The 25,992-nt window shown below is 38.1% G+C and overlaps 2 protein-coding genes across 3 annotated transcripts in view; both read left to right on the top strand.

The window, feature by feature from the left end:
* The window catches only part of LOC121634036 (adhesion G protein-coupled receptor F5-like), a 253,610-nt gene that overhangs the window by 56,567 nt on the left and 171,051 nt on the right, over nt 1-25,992 (top strand). The window lies entirely within an intron of this gene.
* Nucleotides 1-25,992, top strand: part of LOC121634037 (adhesion G protein-coupled receptor F4-like) — a 33,080-nt gene that overhangs the window by 666 nt on the left and 6,422 nt on the right. The window contains exons 2-10 of one of the 2 annotated variants that reach the window (XM_041976435.1): nt 1,733-1,839; nt 3,287-3,335; nt 6,061-6,105; nt 11,800-11,859; nt 13,398-13,696; nt 13,789-13,847; nt 14,175-14,296; nt 14,425-14,646; nt 17,923-18,056. In XM_041976435.1, the coding sequence (XP_041832369.1) occupies nt 1,738-1,839; nt 3,287-3,335; nt 6,061-6,105; nt 11,800-11,859; nt 13,398-13,696; nt 13,789-13,847; nt 14,175-14,296; nt 14,425-14,646; nt 17,923-18,056 (1,092 nt within the window). In that variant the 5' untranslated portion in view covers nt 1,733-1,737. Of the gene's footprint in view, nt 1-1,732; nt 1,840-3,286; nt 3,336-6,060; nt 6,106-7,459; nt 7,511-11,799; nt 11,860-13,397; nt 13,697-13,788; nt 13,848-14,174; nt 14,297-14,424; nt 14,647-17,922; nt 18,057-25,992 lie in introns of those variants that run through there. The other variant, XM_041976436.1, reaches the window with a different exon arrangement.

Genomic DNA, 25,992 nt, shown 5'->3' on the forward strand with positions numbered 1-25,992 from the left:
TTGTTTCGTGTGATTAATAACACTATAACACAAACCTTAATATTTACGTACCAACCCAGTTAAATATAAATCCTATATCCTATCATTAGCTGTGTAATTTGATTGATGATGATTATAACATCTACCATCATATCATCTTGTAATTATTATTATTATTATCATCATTTTTATTATTATTATTATTTTGCCAGTGATTGTGGGTTTTATCTGATGAGTTCGAAGCTGTAATGTCAAAATTATCCTTATGTCCCAACAGAAAGAATCCTTAAAAAATTCCTGGATCCAGACTAAGATCTGGATCACCCCCAAAATCTAATCAATTGTTGCTTTATTCTATTCAAGACATTTAATGAAAATTTTATCAAGATCCGTCCGGAAATTTTTGAGTTATGTTGCAAACATACAGACAGACAGATATAGCAGGAAAAAAAGGCAAACAGAGGTCTGGATCACCCCCAAATCTAACCACTGTTGCTTTATTCCATTTCTGACACATACTGAACATTTAATCAAAATACATCCAGACAGACAGACAACACAGAAAAAACAGCGAACAGAAGCAGAAGAAGGAAACCAGAGTAAGCTTTGGCTTTGCTCCAACAAATGAATGAGGAAGACTCAGATGGGGAAAAACAGGTTTTAAACAGCAACTTCAATATTCTACAATACTCTACCAAATCATTTAATGTTGTTAAAATAAACCTTTTATAAATAAAATAAATAAACAGGTTTGTCTGAGTAGGCTGGACCACCTTTTAAGAAACATAAAAACATGAATAGAAAAATATAAACAGAGATTTCCAATGTGAGTTGCATGTGTTGCATGTAGAAAATGCTTTATAGTGTTTGTGCAGCTTGCTACACATTTTGCTTGGAATTACATAATCTAAATAAAATGAGCAAATCTCTACAACCACAAAATGTTTCTGAAAACTTTTGTTGTCAAATTAAAGGGAATACTTGTAAGATTTGTCAAGATGTGTAAATCACAGTATTTGTGTTACTGGTGAAGAATTCATTAGGATGACACAGCAAAACTGCAAACCTTGCTTTAAAAAAAGAAATAAAACTCTTTCAGGATCAGCATCTCTTTGGGATGATGCATAAGGTGCTCTAATCTCTATCAAAATGGTCATTTTGGCACAGTTGGCACCATCTGTGCCATCTGAACTTTCTCATGTGCAAACCTATATATTTTATTCTTGGATCACTAATGATGTTCAATACAGTCAAATACATTGACAAGTGCTGATTAACAGCCCCAGATCTGCAGCCAGCAGGGTGCACAAGGTGGCCACCGTTGTATCTAACTTCAACCATATCTGTGACCAGTGATGGCTGCCTCAAGCTCACCAACATCTCTAAATAATCTAAATGAAAATCCCATTAAGGACCATTTAGGATGTAGATGTAGCATCACAGCTATCAGTGACTGAACCCTGGTAAGTTTTCAAGGTTGGAAAGTCCAGAGCCTGAGGTATGCCAATGGAATGATCTCAAACAGGAATGGCAAGAGCAAATTATCATACCACTAACCAGGAAGTTACAATTTCTTTAATCTTTAACTTCCTGCTTTTTCAACATAAACATTGAACAAACACAGTTTTACATAACCCCTTCAGCATAAACAGAGTTTTTTAATTGTACTCTGTACACAGTGTACATCGTACACCTACAATAGTAAATGTGTCATCTAATGTGTTTTATGCTGTTTACTCTATTCTCTCTGTAGTCCAGATGGCATTACCAAAGGCAGTGCAGTTTGCTGTTATTATCCTGGTTGTTTGCTACAGTCTGGAGAAGCAGGGATGCAGACAGTCTCTGACGGCCTTCTTTGAGGTAAAAATGAGAATTTAAATTTCATGACATGATTTTGACATTTTATGGCCATGTTTTATAAACCAGAAAATCATTCCTGATGATCTATATAAGAGTTACAAGCGCACCTGCATAAAATAGTTATAATCACGAAACCACGGCCATTCGGGCAAATCTGACCAGACTGTGGGGGTCAGATTTGTCTCAGCCTCTCCTACCTGCATCACCTCCATTCAGGAGTCTGCAGCTTTGGATAATGCTGTAGTCCTCGTTGTTCCACCTGCCTTGCTGGCTGTTTCCCTTCATAAACTCCACTAGATGTTCCTCTGCCAGCTTCTAAAGAAAGCCCTGTGAACTGTTTGGGTTTCAGTGCACTTCTTGATGATGATGTGGACATTTATTCCTACAAAGTCCAGTATGGTGTAAAACACAGCATGGATCCATCTCTGCATACACCCTTTACAGAAAACGTCCACATGATTTGATCCAGAAGGTCGGGAATCTGAAAATAGAACAGTGCAAAATCCTGTGTGACTTTGGCTGAGACAGGTAGAAATGATCTTTTTATCCTCTGTTCTTTAAATATTAATATTTAAACTAGTTTTAATGAAAAGCCATGTAGTGTTAGGAAAAGTCAGGGACCAGCAAGACTTTATGATTTTATATGACAAAGTTATTAAATATGTAAATTTCTAAACGGGACAAACGTCCACCTTGGTCGTTCTAGTGTTAAAAATTCTGATCAGATTATTTAATGAGTTCATTTAATGTTTATATTATAATATTTAGGCTACAGTAATCTCTAATTTCATTATTTACATCGTATATCTTTGTCACAGTCTCTGGATAAATATTTCAATTTTAACATAAAAACACTGAGATGACTCAATTTGAAAATCAGGTTTAAATAAATTACATTTACGAACAAATAATTAGTTTTTAATGTATGTAACACAGACGTAGACCAGTCTGTGTTTCCCTGCCATCTGTTTGCTGCTGCAGCTCCGATTCAGAGTCGGACTCGCTGGGCCTGAATTCTGCTTGGTTTGGTCCGGTCCTTCACCATATTCGGTTGAATACATATCAATGTTTTCAACAGCTTATCACGCGTGTAGAACGATCAGCCAGCCGCAAGCTGTTCTTCTGCTGATGTCACAACATGGCGGGGACGTTTTTCCAGCCACTGGTGCAGTGTTCTTGTCTATGTTGGATATTCACATGAAAACAAGCCTGTTTGCTTTTTAACTGCACAGAAACAACCATTTCATCATGTTGTATTATCGTATTGCAAAATTACATAAAGTCTAAATCGTGTCATGAGCACTTCAAACACTAGATGTTGTACCGCATTATTGTAAAGATGCTGCTGTTTGATATACATATCTCTTTACTTTTTGGTGGTAACAGTCAGTCTTGTTTAAATAACCTGCACAAATGCACTGATACTACTGTGTTCTGCATTTTCCAGGAACGGATGGGTCTAAAAACATCCAGTCACCACATAGGAAAGAGAGCAGGTGAGTCACTGCTAAGTACTTTAACTATTCTATACTCTTTGTTTCAATGTAATATGTGACAATCATGTGACACATTTCTTTCTTCAGCTGTTGTTGTACCACTTTCTGAAATCCATTGTCCAAAGAAATCGGCTATACCAGTGTTTCTCAATCCAGGTCCTCAGGACTGACTGCCCTCCATATGTTAGATGTGTTCCTAATCCAACACACCTGATTCAGATTAATGAACTTCCTCATCAAGTTCTTTGCAAGCCTGTTAACAAGACACTCATTTCAATCAGGTGTGTTAAAGTAGAGTTACCTCTAAAACATGTGGGGCAGCGGGTCCCGAGGACCAGGATTGAGAAGCACTGATCTATACTAGTAGTTAACTGAAGCTAGCTAATAACTAAGTCGCAAATATTGGGATAACTAAAAGAACATGAACACAAACTCCCAACTTGCTAATACTGTATGTTGAGAGCATAGACTGTATATGAAAGATGGATGGAGCCTCTGTGACATCACCCGTAGGTTTCTGAAAAGCAAAAGTGAAGCTCGTTGGGCGGTTCCTACCATTGACAACTTGGTAGCGTCAAGCGTGTCGTTAGTCCCGGAAAATCCAAAAATGGGCAAAGAGGTCAAGCTGAGAAAGGGACTGTGAAGGTGAGGGTGGATGATTCACAACCATCAAACTCCAAGCTGCCTGTAGCTAAGAGCTAACCCTGAGCAATGGTAGCTAACCAGCTAACGGAGGTAGGCGGGCCAAAGCTAAGGCCAGGGCTCCAGACTGCCACCAAAATGGTTGTATTTTGCAACTAAAATGTGAGACAGTGCGAGTGAATTTTTCATCTACTCGCGCTATGGCAACCAATACATTTGATGGTCTTTTTCTTGTAGTAGTTCTAACTGAATTTATTTTGTTTCTAATAAACTTCTGCTCCCGTCTTCAGCCCAGTCTTCACAGTAATGTGCAAATTAGCTGCTGTTTGCTGACTCAAACCAACTTCAATACATGAAAAGGAGATAAACACCAACAAAAAAGATGACAGCCAATGTGTGTGTGAGCGGGGACGAACCACCACTGTGATTGGTTTATGTGTGAAAAGAGGCGGGTCTTGGGGGAATTTATTATTATTCAGTGTTGTCAATTTAGCGACTTTGTTGCTATATTTAGCGAGTTTTCAGACAGCTTTAGCAACTTTAACAAAAAGCAACTAAGGAAAAATCTAGCTAATTTTTCTGGTATTATTGGAGACTTTTGGAGACTGACGTGAATGAACATAGTTTACACTTCCCAATGAGAAGCGGGTACTGTGTAGACCCCTCCCCCGTCTCATACGAGGCTTGGTCTTCTCGGAGCAACTCACAGTTCCCAGCTCCTTTCAGAGCAGATGATGTTCACCTCTGTTTCATGACCAGGCTGAAAATGAAATGTACAAAGCTGCTGCTAGATGATCCTGCGCTCGATCACCGTCAGAGTAATGTCGTTTAAGACTACTTGTTGGACAGCCAATAGCTACTTTTCTTACTGAGGAGTTGGGAACAGTGGCTGGAGACGAGTATCAGTCCCTGAAGCTGTTTATTGCAAGGAACTACCATGCCCTATGGTGGAGGATGGGGACAAAGTTGCTCTTCTGCTTTGACAGCAAAGTGAAAATCAAATTATCAAATCTGATTTGATTTGACAAGTTTTATGTCTACTTGTTTTGTATTAGTGCGCCCAGTAAGATGTTTTTTTTTTAATTTTGTGACAACTGCTGCACAAAAAAAATGTTAATTGTAAACACTGTAATTTCTGAATTTATTGTTTAAGTATTTATCACTAATACAGTGAAAATGAGAGGAAATGTAAATATTTGATTTCAGTGTGCGTCCCTAAATTTTCTGCTTGTGCTCCTAAAAAATTAAGTAAAGGGGCCACTGTGCTCCTCATAAAAAAAAAGTTAGACTGGAGCCTTTGTCAGGCGTGCTGTTAGCCGGCTAAAAACCGTGGTTGTGCTGCACTCTCCCTTCTTTCCGCGGATATTGGATACCTGTGAATCAAAAGGACACGCCCTTAATTGTGCTGAATTTCAAGATTAAGTAACATCCAAACGGATGAGTTAGAAAAAACTCACAGTTATCATGAAGGTAAACTTGACCTATTAATTCTAAAATGGATTTTTGTACCAGGCTTTAAACATGTTTATTTCTGCTGTGAAGTTGGTCTTTTTACATCTATGGGGATTTGCTCTGTTTTGGAGCCCCTAGTGGATGAGGGGGGAACTGCAATTTCTTTGCACTTCAGCATAGGCTTCACGTTTTACATGCGGAGGGTGGTGCTTGGTTGAGAGGCAAGGTTTCTAAGCGCTGAAAAAGCTCACAAAAGAACTTATTCTGATTATGACCATTTAATATTATTGTAGAAATAATTTTAAAATTATTCTAAAATAAAGAAAATATTTTACAATGTGTAAATTTAAAAAAGGGTAGTTACTGGAGGGAAGGTCTTGTGAATGAGCAAGCTTTGCCTCCTGGATTAGTCTGTAACTTTAGTTCTGATTTAGGATTTTTTTTTTTCTTTTTTTTGGTAAAATTATTTTAGGTCAGAAAAGCACATTCTCTTATCTTGTTATTTCGGGGGGACTATGTCTGGACTATGTCTAACTCAATTTCCAGAAATCAAGCTTTCAAGACACATCCTGTCATTCTTAAACTGTTACAGCTTTTACTGATGCTAACATTGCTGTCTTTTTATTTGCAGTGACATCGACACCTGAAGCCACAACAAACACAACCCAACCAGCTGGTATGAACCATTATATTTTCAGGATGGCAGTTTGTGTTTGAGCTCCTAAAGATTTGGCATTTGCACAGTAAAATCTAGAGCATAATCTGAAGCAAGATTTTGGATATTTGGAGTTTTTAACAAACTAACGCCACAGAAAACCCAGTAAGTTTTGGCTGTACAACAAATAAATGAGGAAGACTCTGATGGGGTAAAAATAATCAGCTCCTCTTACTACAACAGGACCAAGTTTAGACATCTTTGACATGACGCCAATGCAGTCTTCATCTCTAGCTGCAACTAGAAGATGGTCACTAACTTGCTAATGTCTTCACTGCTAACGTTAGCTGTGGCTGCACTCGCGACAGGATGTTTTGCGTTGATGTGGTAGGCTAAACTTGAGCTGCTTCTGTGGTAACACTTTATCAATGGTGCCGCCAGGACGTTTTGGAAAAGTAAATTTCCCATTCATCGGACCGACAACTCTTACATGCTCCTCCATTTTCATGTCTCCTACTAATGACTCCTGACCTTGCCCCCCCAACTACGATGGGAGCCCATCAGCATTTTGCTAGACAAGCCTAAACACAATAACAGCCAATCAATGTTCACTTTAGTGTGTAACTGACTTTTTTTTACCCCGTTAATATTAAAAATAAAATAAAAAGAAAGCAACATAGTAACAGTAAAATTAGAGATTAAAAAATAGATTAACACGATTAAAAAGCATAACACGCTAAATACGACTGTAATTTATTAATTGCAACTAACGCAATAATTTGACACTCCTAAAATCAATATCAGCTGACATCCAGCAGTCTGTTTACTTGCTTTAGATCTATATGATGCTTTTTTCTAATTGTCCCCCTCAAATAATTACTCAAATAAAATACATTTTAAAAAGTTTTATACACTACTGTTCAAAAGTTTGGGGTCACTTTGCCATGGGATTCAATAGGGAAGTGACCCCAAACTTTTGAACAGTTGTGTATATTTTGCTGATTAAGTGATTGTCCCATTTTCTAATGAATCCCCCATGCTAATCAGTTATTTATGTATTTATTGAAGCTTTGTCTAGTTCAGAAAAATAAAAAAGATTCACAGGGTGAAAACATAGCCTCTGTGTTAAAGTGTCAAAATGACCCCCTCTGGTGGTTCTAGGGGATATTAGAGTGTTGGCAGTTCTAGTGTTAAAAATTTCTCTGAATCCAGGCTTTGATCCAGGTCACCTCTCAAATCTAGTCAGTTGTTTCTTTGTTCCATTTCTGAGCATGTCTCCTACAATGAACCTGCAACTAGCTTGTTCATTTCTGTCTTACCGGCTGCTGTTTAGGCGGGTCGGCTGCTGAAGGACTCCTTCCACTGACCAGCGAGCAGGATCTTTCACCACAAGTTTGGACTGAAACTGGATTGAACTGAAAATAATGTGAATATCGCCACTGACCAAAAGCCCATTTCTCCGACTCTCCAGCTTCATTTTTCTTTGGCTGTGTCTGAATGTCCACCCTACTCCCCAAACCCTTGTCCACTACATAGGGCTGCAATATATAGCACACTACATAGTGACTCATTCTTTTGGCAATCAGACACAAAGCTGCCTATTTTTTCCTCATCACAAACCACATGACTACCAGCCGTCACCACGGCAACCACAACACACGTCAAGATGCCGTTCCAAATCCAACCCAAAGTTGTGTGCAAATATTTTTATTTTTATTCCTTATGTTGTGTTTTATTGTTTATTGTATATCCATTCAATAAAAAAATGTTTTCGCCTCCTTGTGCCATGTTGAGCTTCTGCCAGCAATGTGTTGTGGTCTGTATTGACCTGTTTAGTGACCATCGATGCTCATCTACTTTTCAAGATGCATTGTGGTAATTTTGAGTGCCCTACCTTTTTTTTCTGGACATTCGGACACCCCTACAAAATGGCGTGACCCCTACATAGGGCACTGTAGGGAGTAGGGTGCACATCGAGACACAGCCTTTCTCTTTAGTTGTGGCACACTCAGCTACGTCACGCAAATCGATCTCTATGGCAGCATGTGTGTACCACTTAAAACCGATCAGAACTTCACACATAGGCAAACACAGCTCAAGTAACGCAGAAAAACATGTTACTGTAGTGCAGTAGAGTAATTTCGTTATAGTATAACAAAATAAATAATATTTTAGGTGTAACGCACTACTTTACTTTGTTACCCAAAAAAGTAATACCGTTACTCCCAACACTGGTCATCACCTCTGATTGTCTCTGATCCACAGATTCTAGTTGGTTTGAAATGACCAGCAGCGAATATTAGACATCTTGTACAAAAAAGAACAAAACAGACAAGAATCGCGGAAGTTGTATTGATTGTAAAACATGGATTATGTTGGAATTTGTTCATATGTGGTATACTCACCAATTTAAGAGGTTTTCACTGAGCCTGAGCAACAAGAAGCAGAAAAGCTGGATGAGAGCTGAACCGCTGCATGTTCTCAAATACACTGACCCAGCTCAAGTTACCCCTGGAAGATCAGTAGTGGCCAACAGATTATAAAAAATGAAGAAATGAAGTAGCATTAAGCAGTTCAAGAGCAGTACAAACATGGTTTTCACACGGTACAGGGAAGAAAAAGGGTGTTGACAGTTATAGCACATTTACACTTATTTATGCTCATTACTATAAGCTTTTGCTTTATGTATATTATGTAAACATCATCATTCTGTAAACATGTTAAAGCAGGAAGTGAACTGGTATAACTGCAGACTTTTGATGTAAAGTGGAAAACGGGGTAAGATTAAATAAGCTCATGCTTCAATCTACTCCTTTTCTAATGTACTGGTTAACAATATTTCATGTAATTTGTAATAACTAGGACTGTCAAATGATTAAGATTTTTTATCAGACTAATCAGCTTTTAAATTAATTAATCATGATTATTCACAGCTTTCAAATGAATCACAAATTTCAAATAATTTCAAAATGATTAATCACCTTTCACAAATTTTTATGTCTGAAATTTACCCGTTTTTACTCTGTTGTATAAACAGAAAGAGCCAGTGCTACAAATATTTGCTGTTAACTGACCTCTTCAGTAAATTTAAGATGTCAAATGGTCAGTAAATGCAGCATGTAATCTACTATATGTTCGTAAATCATCTCTACCATGAGTATAGTAATGAGTCCATGAGTCCATAAGTCCAGGTTTGCTCTGTTCCAGAGTGATGGGAGCAACAAAGGAAGAGGTGAGGCTGCCACCATGCAAATAGGTCCTACTGCACAATACTGTGGGGGCAATCTATAATTTGGGGTTGCTGCAGTTGGTCAGGTCTAGGTTCAGCAACATTATGGGTCAAAAGAATGAGCTCAGCTGATAGTATGATTATACTGAAGAGCAGGTTATTCCATCAGACCTGATGGCACGGTCATATTCCAAGATAAAATGCCAGGATTCATTGGGCCACCACAGAGTTTAGACCTGAACCCTATTTAAAGTTATTGGGAGGTGCTGGAGAAGGCTTTATATAGGGGTCAGACTCTCATCATCAGTACAAGATCTTGGTGAAAAATGAATGCCATTCTGGATGGAAATAAATCTTGTGACAATGCTGAAACTTGTTGAAAGAAAGCCACAGTGAATGCTGCTGGAATCAAAACTGAAGATGGTTAAACAAAGTATTAGTTTGTGGCCTTTTTGGTGGCAATAACACCAAAAACAGTTATTGCAGCTTATATGTTTTTCTTATGATCTTATCACTAAACAAACATCTACATCGGAAGAAGAACTGAAGAGGAACGCTCAGGACCCAACCTGCACAAGTACTTTAGAGAAGTTCAGTTTTGAGATCGGTGACAAGTTCTCACTCAAATGTAGTCTGTTTAATTTTGTGTAACTTACTTCAGCTCTGTAACACATGAAGGAAACATCCACAGAAGAGAATAACCTAACATACTAAAATACAGTCTGTAAACATGTAATTGTGACTTCGTCCACTTTAAGGACGGCTCAGAGTCGGACTGAGTTTATTACAAGTAGATACAAGAAGGAGTAGGAAGGACACGTGTACCTGTGGTTGCTGCAGCGTTGCTATCTTATTAGGTCTGGTGACATTGTGGATCATCAGAGCAGCTGGAAGGGGTTGATCCGTGCAGCGTGACATGTGACACATGTTTCTTTCTTCAGCTGTTGTTGTACCACTTTCTGAAATCCATTGTTCAAAAGGATCGGATATACCAGTGTTACTCAATCCAGGTCTTTAGGACTGACTGCCCTCCATATGTTGGATGTGTTCCTAATCCAACACACCTGATTCAGATTAATGAACTTCCTCATCAAGTTTCTTTACAAGCCTGTTAATGAGCCTGTGATGGAACTGGGTTCCGGGTTCCACCCTGTGCCGGCTTTCACAGACACAGTGCAGTGGGCCGAGTTTCTCTCACCAGATGAAAGAAAAACTGTGGTAGAAGGCTTGCGTTTTCTGGGAGCTTTATTGTGGTGAGCGCTCCTTAGGAAGTGGTGAGGTGATCCAGCGCTGGTGATATTTACAATGATATTTACAATATTTACAGTTTGACGAGGATGTCGTCCAATACTCATTCACTCTCACTAGTTTCCGCAATCCATCTAATCCACCACCCTTGGCATCATTCTCATCCTTCATCCAACAATCTTCATCCCTTCATTTATATATATCCAAAAAAATCCCTTCAGCCCCCCCTCTTTAAAGGGTGCTTCCCGGGTACAAAAAAGGGTGTGTCTGGCAGGACAATCAATCACATCACATCTCTACTCATGACATTCAGCTGAACACAATCTACTCATCAGGTAAGTAATCACATCAATTACATCATCCCCAAAAACTCACAGGTAAGTGAACAGGTAAAATACAAAACAAATAGAAACAATAACCATTCCCCTCCAAACAGGTAGGTATGTTTGTGTGTGTGCCGTAGGTGATTGGAACTACCACTATGGTGACAGCTGACCCTGTCACAGAGCCACTCATTTAATTTAGGTGTGTTAAAGTAGAGTTACCTCTAAAACCTCTGTTGGCAGCGGGTCCTGAGGACCAGGATTGAGAAACACTGCTCTATATTAATACTCAATTACTTAACTGAAGCTAGCTGATAACTACGTGGTAAATATCATAACTTAAAGAACATGAACACAAACACCCAACTTGCTAATACTGTATGTTGAGAGGCAAGTTTTCTAAAAGCTCACAAAGGAACTTATTCTGATTATGATCATTTAATACCAGTGTAGAAATATTTAAAAAAAATTCCAAACTAAATAAATATTTTACAAGATGTAAAACAGTATCAAAAGGCTAGTTACTCTAAGGGAGGTTCTTGTGAATGAGCAGGCCGTACCTCCTGGGTAAGTACGTAACTTTCGGTCTGGTTCGGAATGTGAAAGCAACTATTTATTTTGCTTGTATATGGTGGATGGTCCTTACTCTTTAAAAGAGAGCGGGAAAAAGATCTATTTAATTCAGAAAAACCAAAAAGAAAATCTTTTTTTTTTTATTTGTTTTTGGGTTTTTTTTGTAAAATGATCTCAAGTCAGAAAAGCAGCTTCTCTTTTCTTGTTATTTCAGAAAGAAAAACTACTTTCAAAGACCTGACTAACTCAATGTCCAGAAATCAAGCTTTCAGAACACATCCTGTCATTCTTAAACTGTTACAGCTTTTCCTGATGCTAACATTGCTGTCTTTTTATTTGCAGTGATGTCAACGACACCTGCAGCCACAACAAACACAACCCAACGTCCGACAACTCCAACTGGTATGAACCAATAATATTTTCAGGATAACAGTTTGTGTTTGAGCTCCTAAAGATTTGGCATTTGCACAGTAAAATCTAGAGCATAATCTGAAGCAAGATTTTGGACATTTTAGACATCTTTGGAGTTTTTCTTGAGCTTTTTCATTGGTCTGAAAATGTGTTAACCTCATGGCTCCTACAACTGACACTTAATCTGTCAAGGCACATAACGTGATGGACATACAGCACATGCCAACCTGTAACCTCGCTGTTAAAGGTTTTCCCGTGAATGTTGTTTTGCACAGACATGAGAGAGTTTTAACTAGAGGCTCTCATAGAGTTCAGACCTCTGCCAAGCCAGAGGGTCGCTTGCCTGAGAAAAACCCTAAAAGGCCCAACAGTCCACAAAGTACCCCCTAAATTTTGAACCTTCTGGTCACCAGATCCAGAATATCATTATGATCCTTGTCAAACAAAGTCAGATTATAACATCTACCATGATGTCATCTTATTTTTTATTTGCCAATGATTCTGATCACTACCTGATAAGTTAGAAACTGTAATGGCAAAATTATCTCTATCTACCCAACATAAAAAAAATCCTTTAATAAATTCCTGGATCCAGACGTTGATCCGGATCAGTCCCAGAATGTAATCACCACCTTGTTCTATTTCTCATGTTTGCAAATGTAATCGAATTCTGTCTATAACTTTTTGAGTTATGTTGCCAACAGACAGAAACACAAACTAACGCCACAGAAAACCCAGTAAGTTTTGGCTGTGCTCCAACAAATAAATGAGGAAGACTCTGATGGGGGAGAAATAATCAGCTCCTCTTACTATAACAGGACCAAGTTTACACATCCTTGACCAGATACCGAGGCAGTCTTCATTTCTAGCTGCAACTAGAAGATGGTCTGTTGGACATGGCCGCACTGAATGCAGGGTCCTCTACTGGAGCTGCATTGATGCCAGAATGATGCAGCGTCCGTTCATTACTGAGCTGTCCACATGCGATACAATAAACCAAAATCAGCTGACATCCGGTGCTCTGTTTACTTGCTTGCACTATAAGAAGCTCTTTTTCTAATTGTTCCCCTCAAATAACTGATGAAAATATAAGAACATTTAAAATTTTATTATTTTTTATTGTTAGTTGATTAAGTGAATGTTGTAAGGTATTAAGTATTTCACATTTTCTAATCAATCTGACAAACAAATCAATTGTTTATTTATTTACTGAAGCTTTGTATACCATCAAACTTCTGTGAAATTTTCAGAAAAATTTTGAAAAGTGTCCAGTTCCCCCTAATCATATTTTACAATTATAGACGTAAACTTCACCACATGTAATAACTTTAGTTTAAATGTTAACTTTTTTTTTCTTCAGATTAAACTGATGATTATAAACTATTATAAATTATTATAAACAACCAATCAGAAGTGAACACTCCCATGTAGCTGTGGCAATTCACATAAATTAATTTTTCAACAAACAGTATAATCACATAAAATTGGATAAAAATAATAGTCTCTGTTCTTTTTTTTTTTCTCCTCAGGTGTACCTCCATGTCCAACTCCAACAACAACAATAAGACCAGACTCAACAACCATAGCAAGCACAACAACACCAGAAATTATAAGTACTGCTACAACAACTACACTAATCACAACAACTACAACAACTACACTAACAACAACTACAACTCCAGCAGCTAAAGCAGCCACAACCAAAACAACCACAGCAACAACAACGGCAACAGTCATCTCTCGAAGTGCACAATTTACCATGGACATGAATTACCAAGATTCATACAACAACCCAACTAATGAAGTTTACAAAGATGTGCGTGATGCTGTAAGTATTGATGCATAATAAATGCAGTTTAATCATAATACTGATGCGCTTAATATACCATAATATTCATTTAATCTTAATGTCTCAAACAGATTGAAACAACATGTAAGAACAGCATCTCCAGTTGTTCAGTAAGCACACTTCCCTTCAAGTGAGTCAAGTTTTAATTTCTTGATTATTCTCTCCCAATTAAGTCTGTTTTGGGGATTTTATCCTTTTAATCTTCTTTTTTAGGTCATTTAAACTTTTCATTTGTATCTAGTATTTCCAGCGGCATTAGATGTAGGTAACTGATCCATCCCCCCTGAAAAATGATTGTGGCTCTTCAGGTAGTTTAATAAGGACAGCTGTTGGACCTCACAGCATTGGAATGAGCAGTATAGTTGAATATCATCAGCATACAGATGATAGGAGACAGCACTACCATGTCTATTGCTCCTGGTGGTAAGATTTCACGAAGTCTAAATTTGTATTGCAGGAGTGGAAGCACCATCGCTGTGTATACTATCAGTGCTCCTTCTCTTAGTGACCCAGACATGACCCAAGTAAAAAATGGGGTATTTAGTAAGCTGGCACTTAAGTACCCAATGGTGATTGATAGTAAGTCAGCCCTTTCAATTTTTGCTTGATTTAAATTATCATATTTGTATTCTTACATTTAGAGATATTTAATTATGTGTAGAGATGACTGAAACATAACTTTCTGACCTTTGTGTAATCCTGTGAAGGTGACACAACTTTGGTGTTTCAGCCACAAACAATATTTATTGGGTATATTGTGAATGTGAAATGCGGCCCCCCACCACTGGACATCATGATTGAGAGCAACTGGAGTGCAGTGTGGACTGTTAATGGCACAGCCATTAATCCAGACGCACAACACAGCTTTACCAAAACTTCGGATGGAGCATCGCAATTAGTTGTGTCAAAACTTTCTGAAAAAGATAATGGTAAGAAACACCTCCAATGCCTCACCTTGCATGTAAATTCAAATACTTCTTTGTGTTCTGATTGGTTCAAATGCAGAATCTTGATGGGACTGATGAATTATTTATCTTAAAATGCAAACCTAAAAATCTTATTGAAATAATGGTTTTATTTTTAAGTCTAAATGAAAAATTATGCACATTCTCTGCATCTTGCCTAAAAACAAAGGTCTTGGTTTGCATGTAGTGAACCAAATACTAGAAGCAGACTGTAAAACAACTGCATGTTCTGTGCACAGCAATATGGGTAAACATCCAAAACTTAAAGGTCCCATATTATACACTTTATTCCCAATCTGAGACCATTCATTAATATCTAAATGAAATATTTCCGCCATGGTATGGACAAATCGACCCTCAGTTTGAGTGCAGCGGCTTCTCTTCACCTCCCTCGTTTTAGCAGCTTCAGAAATGTGCCGTTTATGGTGGGCGGAACCCTGGTGGAGCAGCTCAGCTGTTGGCTCCGCCCATCGCATCGCCCGTCATGAGGTGATTGACAGGTTAATATATTTTCAAGCTATCAGACTAATAAGGCCGAAACGATAAAATAACTGCCAGCTCTTACCTCTCCAGCTGTGTCACGGACAGTTGGTATTGAACCTGGCTTCAGCTTCAAACGGTTGGCGAAGCCTGCTTTCCATGCCCCCATGTTGTGGAAACAGTCCTCTTTGAAATGCTGGCCACAGACATGCAAAACCTTTGGAAGTTTTCCGGGTACATTTCCTCCAAAAATAAAATTAATCCACTCAGTCCTCGTGGGTTCAGTGGATGGAAGTAAAAAAACGTTTTCGTGTTCATTTATGCAGCCACAAACAGAACAGTGCTTCTGTCGCTTAGCCATGTCCGCTAACGAGGGTTGCCGAAGAGGGAAAAACACTGGGCGCTAGGTGATTTTTAGAGGGCGGGCTTTGAGAGCCGGTAGACGGGTCCATCGCTCTGTGGGGAGTGGTTATTGTCCCTTATGACGTCATAACGTACACGCTTTCAAACAAGCTCATTTCAGCGCTTACTTCCCTAGAGGTGGAGCAGGGGGGAGAGAGAGCGCCTGAAAGAGTTTCACACTTACGGGTCTCCTACACATGCGGGGGGACCAGTATGACTGTTCCAAAACCATTAAAAAGTGAATTTTGCATAATATGGGACCTTTAAGCATTTGTGGGACGATAAGCGGTCCTGGATGGGAGAAATGGCATGCTGTCAGACGTAAAAGAATTCGGGAGATGTTCTGGTGGAAGTCTGATCAACCCAAGATCACTAGGATCTGATGCAGCTTCATGTTTAGCTGTTATGTGGTTGAAACCATCGTCCTGCATTAACCGATCGATGAACGAGATTTCTTCTTTGTTATTTGTCTCCTCTTCTTCATTAATTCTTTATGCAGCTCCGCCTCTGGCAGAGAGTGAAACACGTAAGTTACAAAGTCTGATTTGTTGGTGTTGTGCAGCATGAACGTAGTCTCGGTCCAGAAGATAGTTCCACCCCTGAACTGAACCAAGTCCTCAAGTCTAGCGGACTTTCCTGGTGTGAATGTACCCTTAGTCGCACAGTGATATCATTTAGACACCAGCATAAATAAATAATGATCTTAACGCCAGTTGTCAGCACTTTGTTGCCACAACACACTTGATTTTGCATCCTGGTTTGCTTGCTTAAAACAAGGTGTATTTGACTAAACCAGGGGTTTACAACCTGTGGCTCTGAAGCCACAAGTGGCTATTTGGATCTTCCACAAAGGCTCTGAATACATGGCTAAAAATGCTAAAGACCTTTTTATAATATAGATATAATAACAAATGCTGATTTCAGACTTTTTTCCAGTCTTTTTTTTCTTTAAGTAATTTTTTTTCTGTCCCAATACTTCTAAGACCACCTTGATTTAAGGATCACCAACGTTTTTCCTGTCAATATGATATCATTAGTACATGGTACTTTTTTACCGATACCGTTATCAATATCAGTATTCCTTGAACCTTCAAGGAAAATTACGATTGTACACTATGCAATAATGTCTTTATTGCAAGTACAAATAAACATAAGTATGTAAAGAAATGTTTTATATAATTTATTATTTAACAATGACAAAGTAAACATTTTAAACACTAAATTAAAAAAAAAATTAATTTTGTGATAAATCCTTTTATTTAATAAACATTTAAGAGACACGTTTCTCCAAAGCAACTTAACCTGAGATTTAAAATGATAATATCATATAATGTGCAAAAATCTGTATTAATCTGGAAAATATCAAAACCTCATCATCACCTGAAGCAACAGCATCATTAGGACATCTGATAGGCTAACATAGTCATGTGACACAGAAGAAATACACTGTTGCAGGGCTCCACACACAGTTTTATTGCCAAAAACTCTCAGAGGTAAAAACAAATGTCATGTTTTGTATCAGCAGAGTGGAATCTCCATACTCAAAATTGTACTGAACTTTAGTTTTTGGCTGGCTGATTGAAGTATAGACTCCAGAGTATTGATCCGCTCATCCCTACCATCATTCTCTCATCTTGCATGCCCTCTTCCATGCTGGATGTTGTGTTTTCTGGTTTCTGCTTCTTCGTTTTTGTTAGATCTCATTTAAATGTGTGAGATTTCTGGCTCGGAGGATTAGTTTCTACATCGGCTGTGGGACAGAGTCGTTATGTGTGTGGTGTTCTGTGTTAATACTGTCGGTACACACCACACACAGTACATCAAAAAAGTTCAACGCCTGACTTTTTTTCTTCATGTGTGGGGTCTCTAACATATAAAAACTGTCTTCAGATTTAGAAAACCCTTATGTGTGTTCCCTGCTTTAGATAAGTGTGCCAGTTTTTTAACACAAATTCAAGTTACAAGGTTTCAGGATCCATTTCTGGTTGCAGCATTATACTACAAATTACTTTTCTAAAGTACTCTGAAGCCCATGTGGCTATACTGATTGTGATGGCATGACAGGTCCTCATCCTGCCTGAGGACAAAAAGATCACAGACATTCAGTAATGACTTCCATCCTTGACATTTACACACCTTTACACCTTTAATCTTGTTACTATATGGCCTATTTGTTTTAACTTGTATGAATGTCTGTAAATAGAGTTTAACTTGCATTCAAAATTAAATCTTCCATCTTCATGGAGGGAAAACTGACATTATTTTAATAAGCAGATCCAATGCTCTCCTCCTGTCACAACTTATTCTTTATTTATTCTTCTATATCTGTTAAATAACATTGATTACCTTTCATTTCAGGGAATTATACATGTAGACTGATGGGGAGAAATGGTCCAATCTTCCGACAGAAAGGATCCTACACAGCCAATTACAAAAATGATGTCCAAGACTCCATCCTACAATTGGTCCAGAACCTGCTGGATCAGTCTGAGGTGACCTTTTTCTACTGTTTTTAACATTTAAGTGGTGCATTAAATCAGTGTGTTTTTTTTTTATTTAAAATTACCAATTGTATATATTGTCATATTGTATATGTGTAAATTACAAGGAGGCAAACGGTCCACCATTTGGCAATTGTTAATTTTTTTTTTGGGGGGGGGGGGTGGTAGGTATATACAGTCACAGAATAACATCAGCAACATTACTGATTACATTATTTATCTAACAAAAGTCGAAATGCTGAGGCAGTGTCTGGAAAATCATCAAAAATCAATTATGATGAGGAGATGAATTATCTCTCTGAATGTCTGTCTGCGTATTCTGTGTTCATTCCCTCTCTAGCCGAGCTCAGAGAAGAATAACACTAATGAAAACAAAAAGTAAAATAAAGCCACTAAGTGGGTCATCACCAGTGTTGGTGTGGTTACTCTAAAAAAGTAATTAGTTACTAGTTACTCATTAGGTCAAGTTCAAGGCATCTTTATTATTCCGTGAGGGCAATTTGTTGTACAGCCAGCAATAAAAACCATTAATCACGAACACACAAACAACAATAAATATTTTAAAGGACTATGATAAAAATAATAAATTGATAAAAAAAAAAAATGTTCAACTACTACTTCAACAGGGCAGTGGCTGCAGGGACAAATGAGTATTTGTGTCTGTGTACCTGCGCCCGATGGAAGCAGCAAAATTTCCCGAGCCAATGGATGATTTTGATGTGCAAGGATTTAACCAGACTTGTTTAGGATTACTTCTGTAAATTGTAATGAAATTACTTTACTCATTACTGCATTTGAAAAGTAACGCCACTACTTATTACTTTACCATTTCTTAATTCTCCCTGTGGACATGGAGGAACATCATAGCCGAATCATCACCGCCAGTCTGCATAGTGTTTACTGTATATTGTAAACAAAATGGCTTTAAAACCATAAGGACAGCATCCCTGTCTGTAGGAGGAAATGGACACACTTGTCTCATAATCATTTTATCTAGTATTTTTCTAAACCTGGGCGATTCAATAGTCGACAGGGGGAGCATGTCTCCTACAATGAACCTGCAACTAGCTTGTTCATTTCTGTCTTACCGGCTGTTGCGCTCCAGGAAATGTTGAAAAAAGCTTAGCTTCCTTCCACTGACCAGTGAGCAGAATCTTTCACCACAAGTTTGGACTGAAACTGGATTAAACTGAAAATAATGTGAATATCGCCACTGACCAAAAGCCCGTATCTCCGACTCTCCAGCTTCATTTTAATTTGGCTATGTCTGAATGTCCACCCTACTCCCCAACTCCTTGTTCACTACATAGGGCTGCAATATATAGCACACTACATAGTGACTCATTCTTTTGGCAATCAGACACAAAGCTGCCTATTTTATCCTCGTCACAAACCAGCCAGACTACCAGCCGTCACCACGGCAACCACAACACACGTCAAGATGTCATTCCAAATCCAATCTAAAGTTGTGTGTAAATATTTTTATTTTTATTCCTTATGTTGTATTTTATTGTTTATTGTATATCCATTCAATAAAAAAATGTTTTCGCCTCCTTGCGCCATGTTAAGCTTCTGCCAGCAATGTGTTGTGGTATGTATTGACCTGTTTAGTGACCATCGATGCTCACTACTTTTCAAGATGCATTGTGGGTAATTTTGAGTGCCCTACCTTTTTTTTTTTGGACATTCGGACACCCCTACAAAATGGCTTGACCCCTATATAGGGCACTGTAGGGAGTAGGGTGCACATCCAGACACAGCCTTTCTCTTTAGTTGTCGCACAATCAGCTACGTCACGCAAATCGATCTCTATGGCAACGTGCCCAGGCAAGCACACACACAGGCAGCAATATGCGTGTACCAAGTGAAACAGATCAGAACTTCACACATAGGCAAACACTGCTCGAGTAACGCAGAAAAACACGTTACTGTAGTGCAGTAGAGTAATTTCGTTATAGTATAACAAAATAAATAATATTTTAGGTGTAACGCACTACTTTGCTTTGTTACCCAAAAAAGTAATACCGTTACTCCCAACACTGGTCATCACCTCTGATTGTCTCTGATCCACAGATTGTAGTTGGTTTGAAATGACCAGCAGCGAATATTAGACATCTTGTACAAAAAAGAACAAAACAGACAAGAATCGCGGAAGTTGTATTGATTGTAAAACATGGATTATGTTGGAATTTGTTCATATGTGGTATACTCACCAATTTAAGAGGTTTTCACTGAGCCTGAGCAACAAGAAGCAGAAAAGCTGGATGAGAGCTGAACCGCTGCATGTTCTCAAATACACTGACCCAGCTCAAGTTACCCCTGGAAGATCAGCAGTGGCCAACAGATTATAAAAAATGAAGAAATCCAACGCTATGCAGCTCTAGAATATAGAATATAAACAGTGTTTACGTTAATTAAACCTACAAATAATATTAGATCAATTTGTAATACGACTCAGTAATACGACGGTAGATTTCGCTTGTTCAGCTGTGTGCGCGTTCCAGTGATGGACATGACGTTCATCGGAGCAGGAGAAAAACTAGCTGTTCCTCACTAGATCGCGAGTGCTTCCATCATAACCCCTCTGGAAGAGTTTTTAAAAACTCTGAAATTTTTGTCTGATTTTCAGCTAGTTGCCGTGTTTTGTGACGCGCCCTCTGTCTGCTGACGGAAGTGTGCTTACCTGTTGTGTGTGTGCGCTTGCATGTGGCATCAGGGTGGAACACAGAGAGCAGCTACGACACGCCGCCATGTAAATCACATTAATAACATCAGACTGTTTACTTTAAACCGTATAAATCTGTTCTAGAGGAAAGGAAACCTGAAATCATGTCTATTGGTGCTGTTTAGAAAAAAATAATAAGATAAAAATATTATCATGACCTTTTTGGGGGGGGCACCTCTCCTCTAATATAATGGTAGGTAGGGGAAACACTGTATAGTAGTAGTATTACAGGCAAAAAAAATAATAATAAAAATAAATAAATAAATAATCTCTGGGTGTTTCTAGCTGTTTGAGTAGACAAAAACAAGGTGTGTAATGAAGCCAAAGAGGAGCTTCCTTTCACAGAATTTAGGTTCAAGTTTGAAATATTTAGTTTTATTTAGTTCAGTGAAGCTAGAACTGTATTTATTTTATTAAATGTTTTATTTCACTTCAAATAAAGACCAAAAATTTTTCTAAATCTCATTATTGTTCGCAATAATTTAAATAACCAACAATGTATATATATATATATATGTATATATATATAATTATCAAAAGACAATTAAAATGTAAGTTAAAATGAGTTGTAACACTGTAAAAATTGGGGTGATACTAAATTTGTTGCTGGTGCATCCAAATTAAAAATTTAGGTGCACCAGTACAACCAATGCTAAAAGTTAGTCTGGAGCCCTGGCTAGATTTTTTTAGCTGTAGATTGTTAGGAATACCTTGGACTGTTAATCGTTTGGATTTTGCTTTCAGAAACCTGAATTTAAATAAATAAATAATGAGAAATCACACATGATGTGTGACATGGACAGTTGTGCTTAGCTCTTTTAACCATGAAAAATATTATTTGAGTTTTTATAGTTTGATTTAACCCTTTTAAGTACTGTTGAGGCAAAAAAGTTACTCTGTCAAGGAATGAGGAGTCTGGTTCTGAAGTGAAGAATGATTACAAGTTTATTCGAACACAGAATTAAAATACAAAGAATAGAAAGAATAGGAAGAATAGAAAGAATAGAATTGCAATTCCTGAGAGACTGCTCAGAGGTCTGACAGCACAGAGATCTGAACAGAATCTGATAAGAAACACACAGGCAGCATCTTTTAAGCAGAATGATCACGTCACAGCACATCATATGTCTCGTAAGATAAAAACAAAGAGACTGTCTGTTCCTCACACAGGATTAGACACTTATTGAGCACATAAACAACCCCAGTGATATTAAGGCAGGATGCCCTGCTGGGTCATCCTGAGGCGTCTGGCTGGTATCAGATAAGTCACACAGGTCAGAGCGAACTGTTCTAAAGAATGCATCCACTTTTACGATAGCAACAGGCTACTCAGTATTAAACTTAATTACCAAGAACTTAAACAAGCTGTTTACCCTGAGAGGGATCAGTAGACACAATATAGTAAAGGGAATAATATGAAATTTCCACAACAGTACTGTTAAATATTAAGTAAATCAATTCATATTTAGATAAAAACAAATAAAATAAAAGTCAAAAGTTGTTTGTGGCAAATCTGCAGCAACAGAAATCAAGGGGTTATGCCTATCATATTTCATGTAAACAGTTTGTGAGACATATTTCATCACCATATGGTTGAAACTTTGCTCACAATCGATTGCCAATATCCCCCTAGTAGAGACCTTTGGAACTACAATTGTGTCACATCAATCACACAGTAAATTATTTTAATCTGTTTTACGTTATCATTTATTTATCTGTTTTTCATGTTTGCTACATGGCTAAATAAAGACTAAAAATTAAACAATTAAAAGTGATGCTGTTAAAACTGCTCTGCTGTGCTGACTTCGTGCTTTCTCTTAAATCTAGTGTCCCCACAGTGAACAGTAGGGATGTGCGATACCAATATTTTTCCTTTCGATCTGATACCAGGTGATACTAAGGCTAGTATCCCGATACCAATACCGATACCGATAATTTTAGCTGTCCAACTTGAAAAAAATGAGTTTTACAATGAAAACTTGTGATTATAAAAATGTATTTTATACCTCAGAATAAGAACTAAACAAGCTGCCAGATATCAAACTTTGTTTTTTCTTTAATCAGAGCATGCGGTCAACTGAAAATCTGTGCACATTTAGAAAAAAAATCTCTCAAAATAGAGAAAATAAGAACAGCTCCTCTGACTTAGATATAATTCTTTTTGGACCAGACTGAATGGTCTTCAGGTTAGAGCCTGACATAATTTGAACTCGAACCACAACAAAGTTCACATTCTAGATTGACATTTATTTTACATTTATATGTTTTTGTTTAGAAACAACAGAATGTTGACATGATCCCCCTTCAGTCGGTTTCTTCTCTGGCTCACTAACTCTCCTGCCTTGGAAAATATCCTCTCTGAGGGTACAGATGAAGCAGTGATTCCGAGGTACTTGGCTGCAAGTTTGCTTAAAGAGCAACTGGCAGGTTAAGAGCATGATTAATGGTTTGGATTATGCATATTTTATAGTTAATATCTATTTAGTTTTTGTTGAAGTCCGTGAATAAGAAAATAAAGAAATCGGTTATGGACTATTAAAAACTACTCAAATGACTGTAAAAATCTGTTTTGCCGGAAGTGACGTCACGTAAGGGACTCTGTTATGTACGTTATTGCTAACACAACAGTTATGGCTAACACAACGGAACGGAATGGGCGTGAGATTATGGAGGAAGAAGAAGATAATTTTATTTTTAGAAGTGAAGGACCGGATCCATACAGTTTTGAACCTGAAGCTACAAACAGAGTCACTGACAACCAGCAAAGGAGATCGTTGACGGGAAACAGCCAGCAGATTCAGTCATGGGCAGCTGAAAACATCTGGAGGATTAATCAAACAGCATGGTAAGTGATACAAATGTTTCGTAAATTTTCTTCCACATTAGCCTTCTGAATTGGGCAAGTAATACCTGGTTATGCTGCAGACCAGTGAAAAAATACAGTGTTTGCAATAGCAAATAGATTTTAAAGCCTTTTACTTACTGCAGCCGATAGGAAGACATCCCTGTCCTGCCCCGCCCTGACAGGTTTGTTTTAAAAATCACGTTTCGCCACAAAAAAAAACAACTTCAAGCTGCTACTATGTCACTAGCGATTCGTGACAAAACATTGGTTAAATAAAATAGTTCTGTGGCAGATAATGCGGCTACCCCGTTCACACAGTTGTAGACAGAAAAGCGCTGTTCTAATCAAATCATCTGATGATACGTAGGCTAGTGCCCAAAGTAGCCTCGCTAAGGCTCCATCATCTAATCCACGTCGGGTAGCCTAATTGACAGCGCAAAACAGTCATTTTAGACTATAAACAACTTTCTGAATTGTGTTGATTGATCAAGGAATACCAGAGTTATAATCTTTTTTCTGAAGTTGGTCAGACTGGATGTGCGTGTAGTGCGCAAAAAAAGCCCACGCTGTTCTAAACTCATAAATACCTCATAGAATGTACGTGCTGTAATGTCTTAGTTTTACCAGCACTCTCTAAACTTAGAAGCAGACTATTTCAATGCGGTATTTAAATACGCTTAAAAAAAAAAAAAAAAAAAACTGGAAGAAAATTTGTTGCGCCAGGATGCTGGTTCCATGACGAAGGATGGATCTGCGCACTGGCTGAGCAGATCCATCGCTTGTTTTTTTTTTGTTTTGTTTTTTTCGCTAAACTTACCTTTTTTTCTAATCCAACACTTGGTCTCAGCTTTTTCAGGATGTGTATAATTTTGCACTTTTTTCCCAATGATAAATAAAGCCTGATTCTGAGGTTTAAAGATATTGTTAAAACAGAAAAACTATTTTTAAAACTGGATTGTAAACCCTTCTGAATAATGGTCATTCCACATATGATGCCATGTGCACTGCAGTCTTAACACTTTATCCCCCAAACAACAGAGCCCACAACTCTCACCCACAATTGGTAATCCCTCTTCCCCCTATATTCAGCAAGGCCAGTGACAACAGAAAAAAGGGGATCTCAGCTTTATGTATTACATGAAATGTTTCAGCATGTTATAAGCAGCTATGACTACGGATGAAATATAAACATTTAATTTTTAAAGCCTGTATGTAAAAGTAAAAAAAATAAAAATCTTTACATGGTTGAACATATATTTACAACACTGTATCTACATTTAACAACAGAAATTCTTTAACAGCATGTTATCTAATTACAGGTGTTTATGTGGACACTGTCAGCCCATGAGCAGTGCGGAGGAGAGCATATGCTGCAGGGAGATTCCTGCAATTTGGAGCCTCGTCGAAGACCTCCATCCACAACCCGAAGGCATTACTTGTGTGGGACAGCATCCTGGGTTCTCTGCATGCTGTTTGAACCCCTGGGTGCTTCAGGTGGCCTACAGCGCTTTCAAGCAGGAACATGGTCCACTTGATCTGACCCAAAATGAACAGTTCAGGTATACTGCCTACAGGCAGATGGTACGCTGGGCACATGGAGTGCTTGGACGACATGTGAGGAAACCTCTTCCAGCATGTGTTGTCTCAGCAATCCGGTTAGCTTTCCCTGATGAACATGGTGTCTACCAAGGTTTCAGATGGCCTGACCTGTAACACATACAAGACATGTCTTCCTATTCTGTAAATTGTAATAATAAATAAAATATTTTGCTTCCATCTCAATGTCATCTTTCTGTTATGATCATCTTCCTGGATTTATTTAATAAGTTATAATTATTAGAAGCAAAACATCTTATTTAAACTTGTTGCTAGAAGTAAATAAAGCTCAATTAATTTACACAGTCATACAGGAATTACAAAGAGAGAATAGAGATAGAAAATACACTCTGAAATACACAGGCACATATTAGATGGTCCAGAATCTTATGGATTATATAATTCTGCGGGAAAATAGATGGCCATTATTTGAAGAAAATGTGCGCGATGCCTTCAATTATTTACCATATGATGGCTCCTTCTTTACTGGACGCACAGTGAATCCACCTTTGCAAACGGGATTAAATATGTTGAAACTGTCCTCAATAATAAGTAGTAAAAAGGGGACAATTCCGTTTTATAAGAAAAGGTTATAAACAGGTTAAAAAACAGAGAGAAAAACTTACTCTGCTCGTCTCCCGTTTCCGATGGGCGGCCCGCGGCTTCCCCGGTGAAGGCAGACGTGATGGGGCACCTGCTGCTGCTAGCATGCTAGCCGTAGCATGAACAGTGGGAACTGCATCAGACCTTAAACGCACTGA

This window comes from Melanotaenia boesemani, chromosome 22 (genome assembly GCF_017639745.1).
Source record: "Melanotaenia boesemani isolate fMelBoe1 chromosome 22, fMelBoe1.pri, whole genome shotgun sequence".
Taxonomy (NCBI): Eukaryota; Metazoa; Chordata; class Actinopteri; order Atheriniformes; family Melanotaeniidae; genus Melanotaenia; species Melanotaenia boesemani.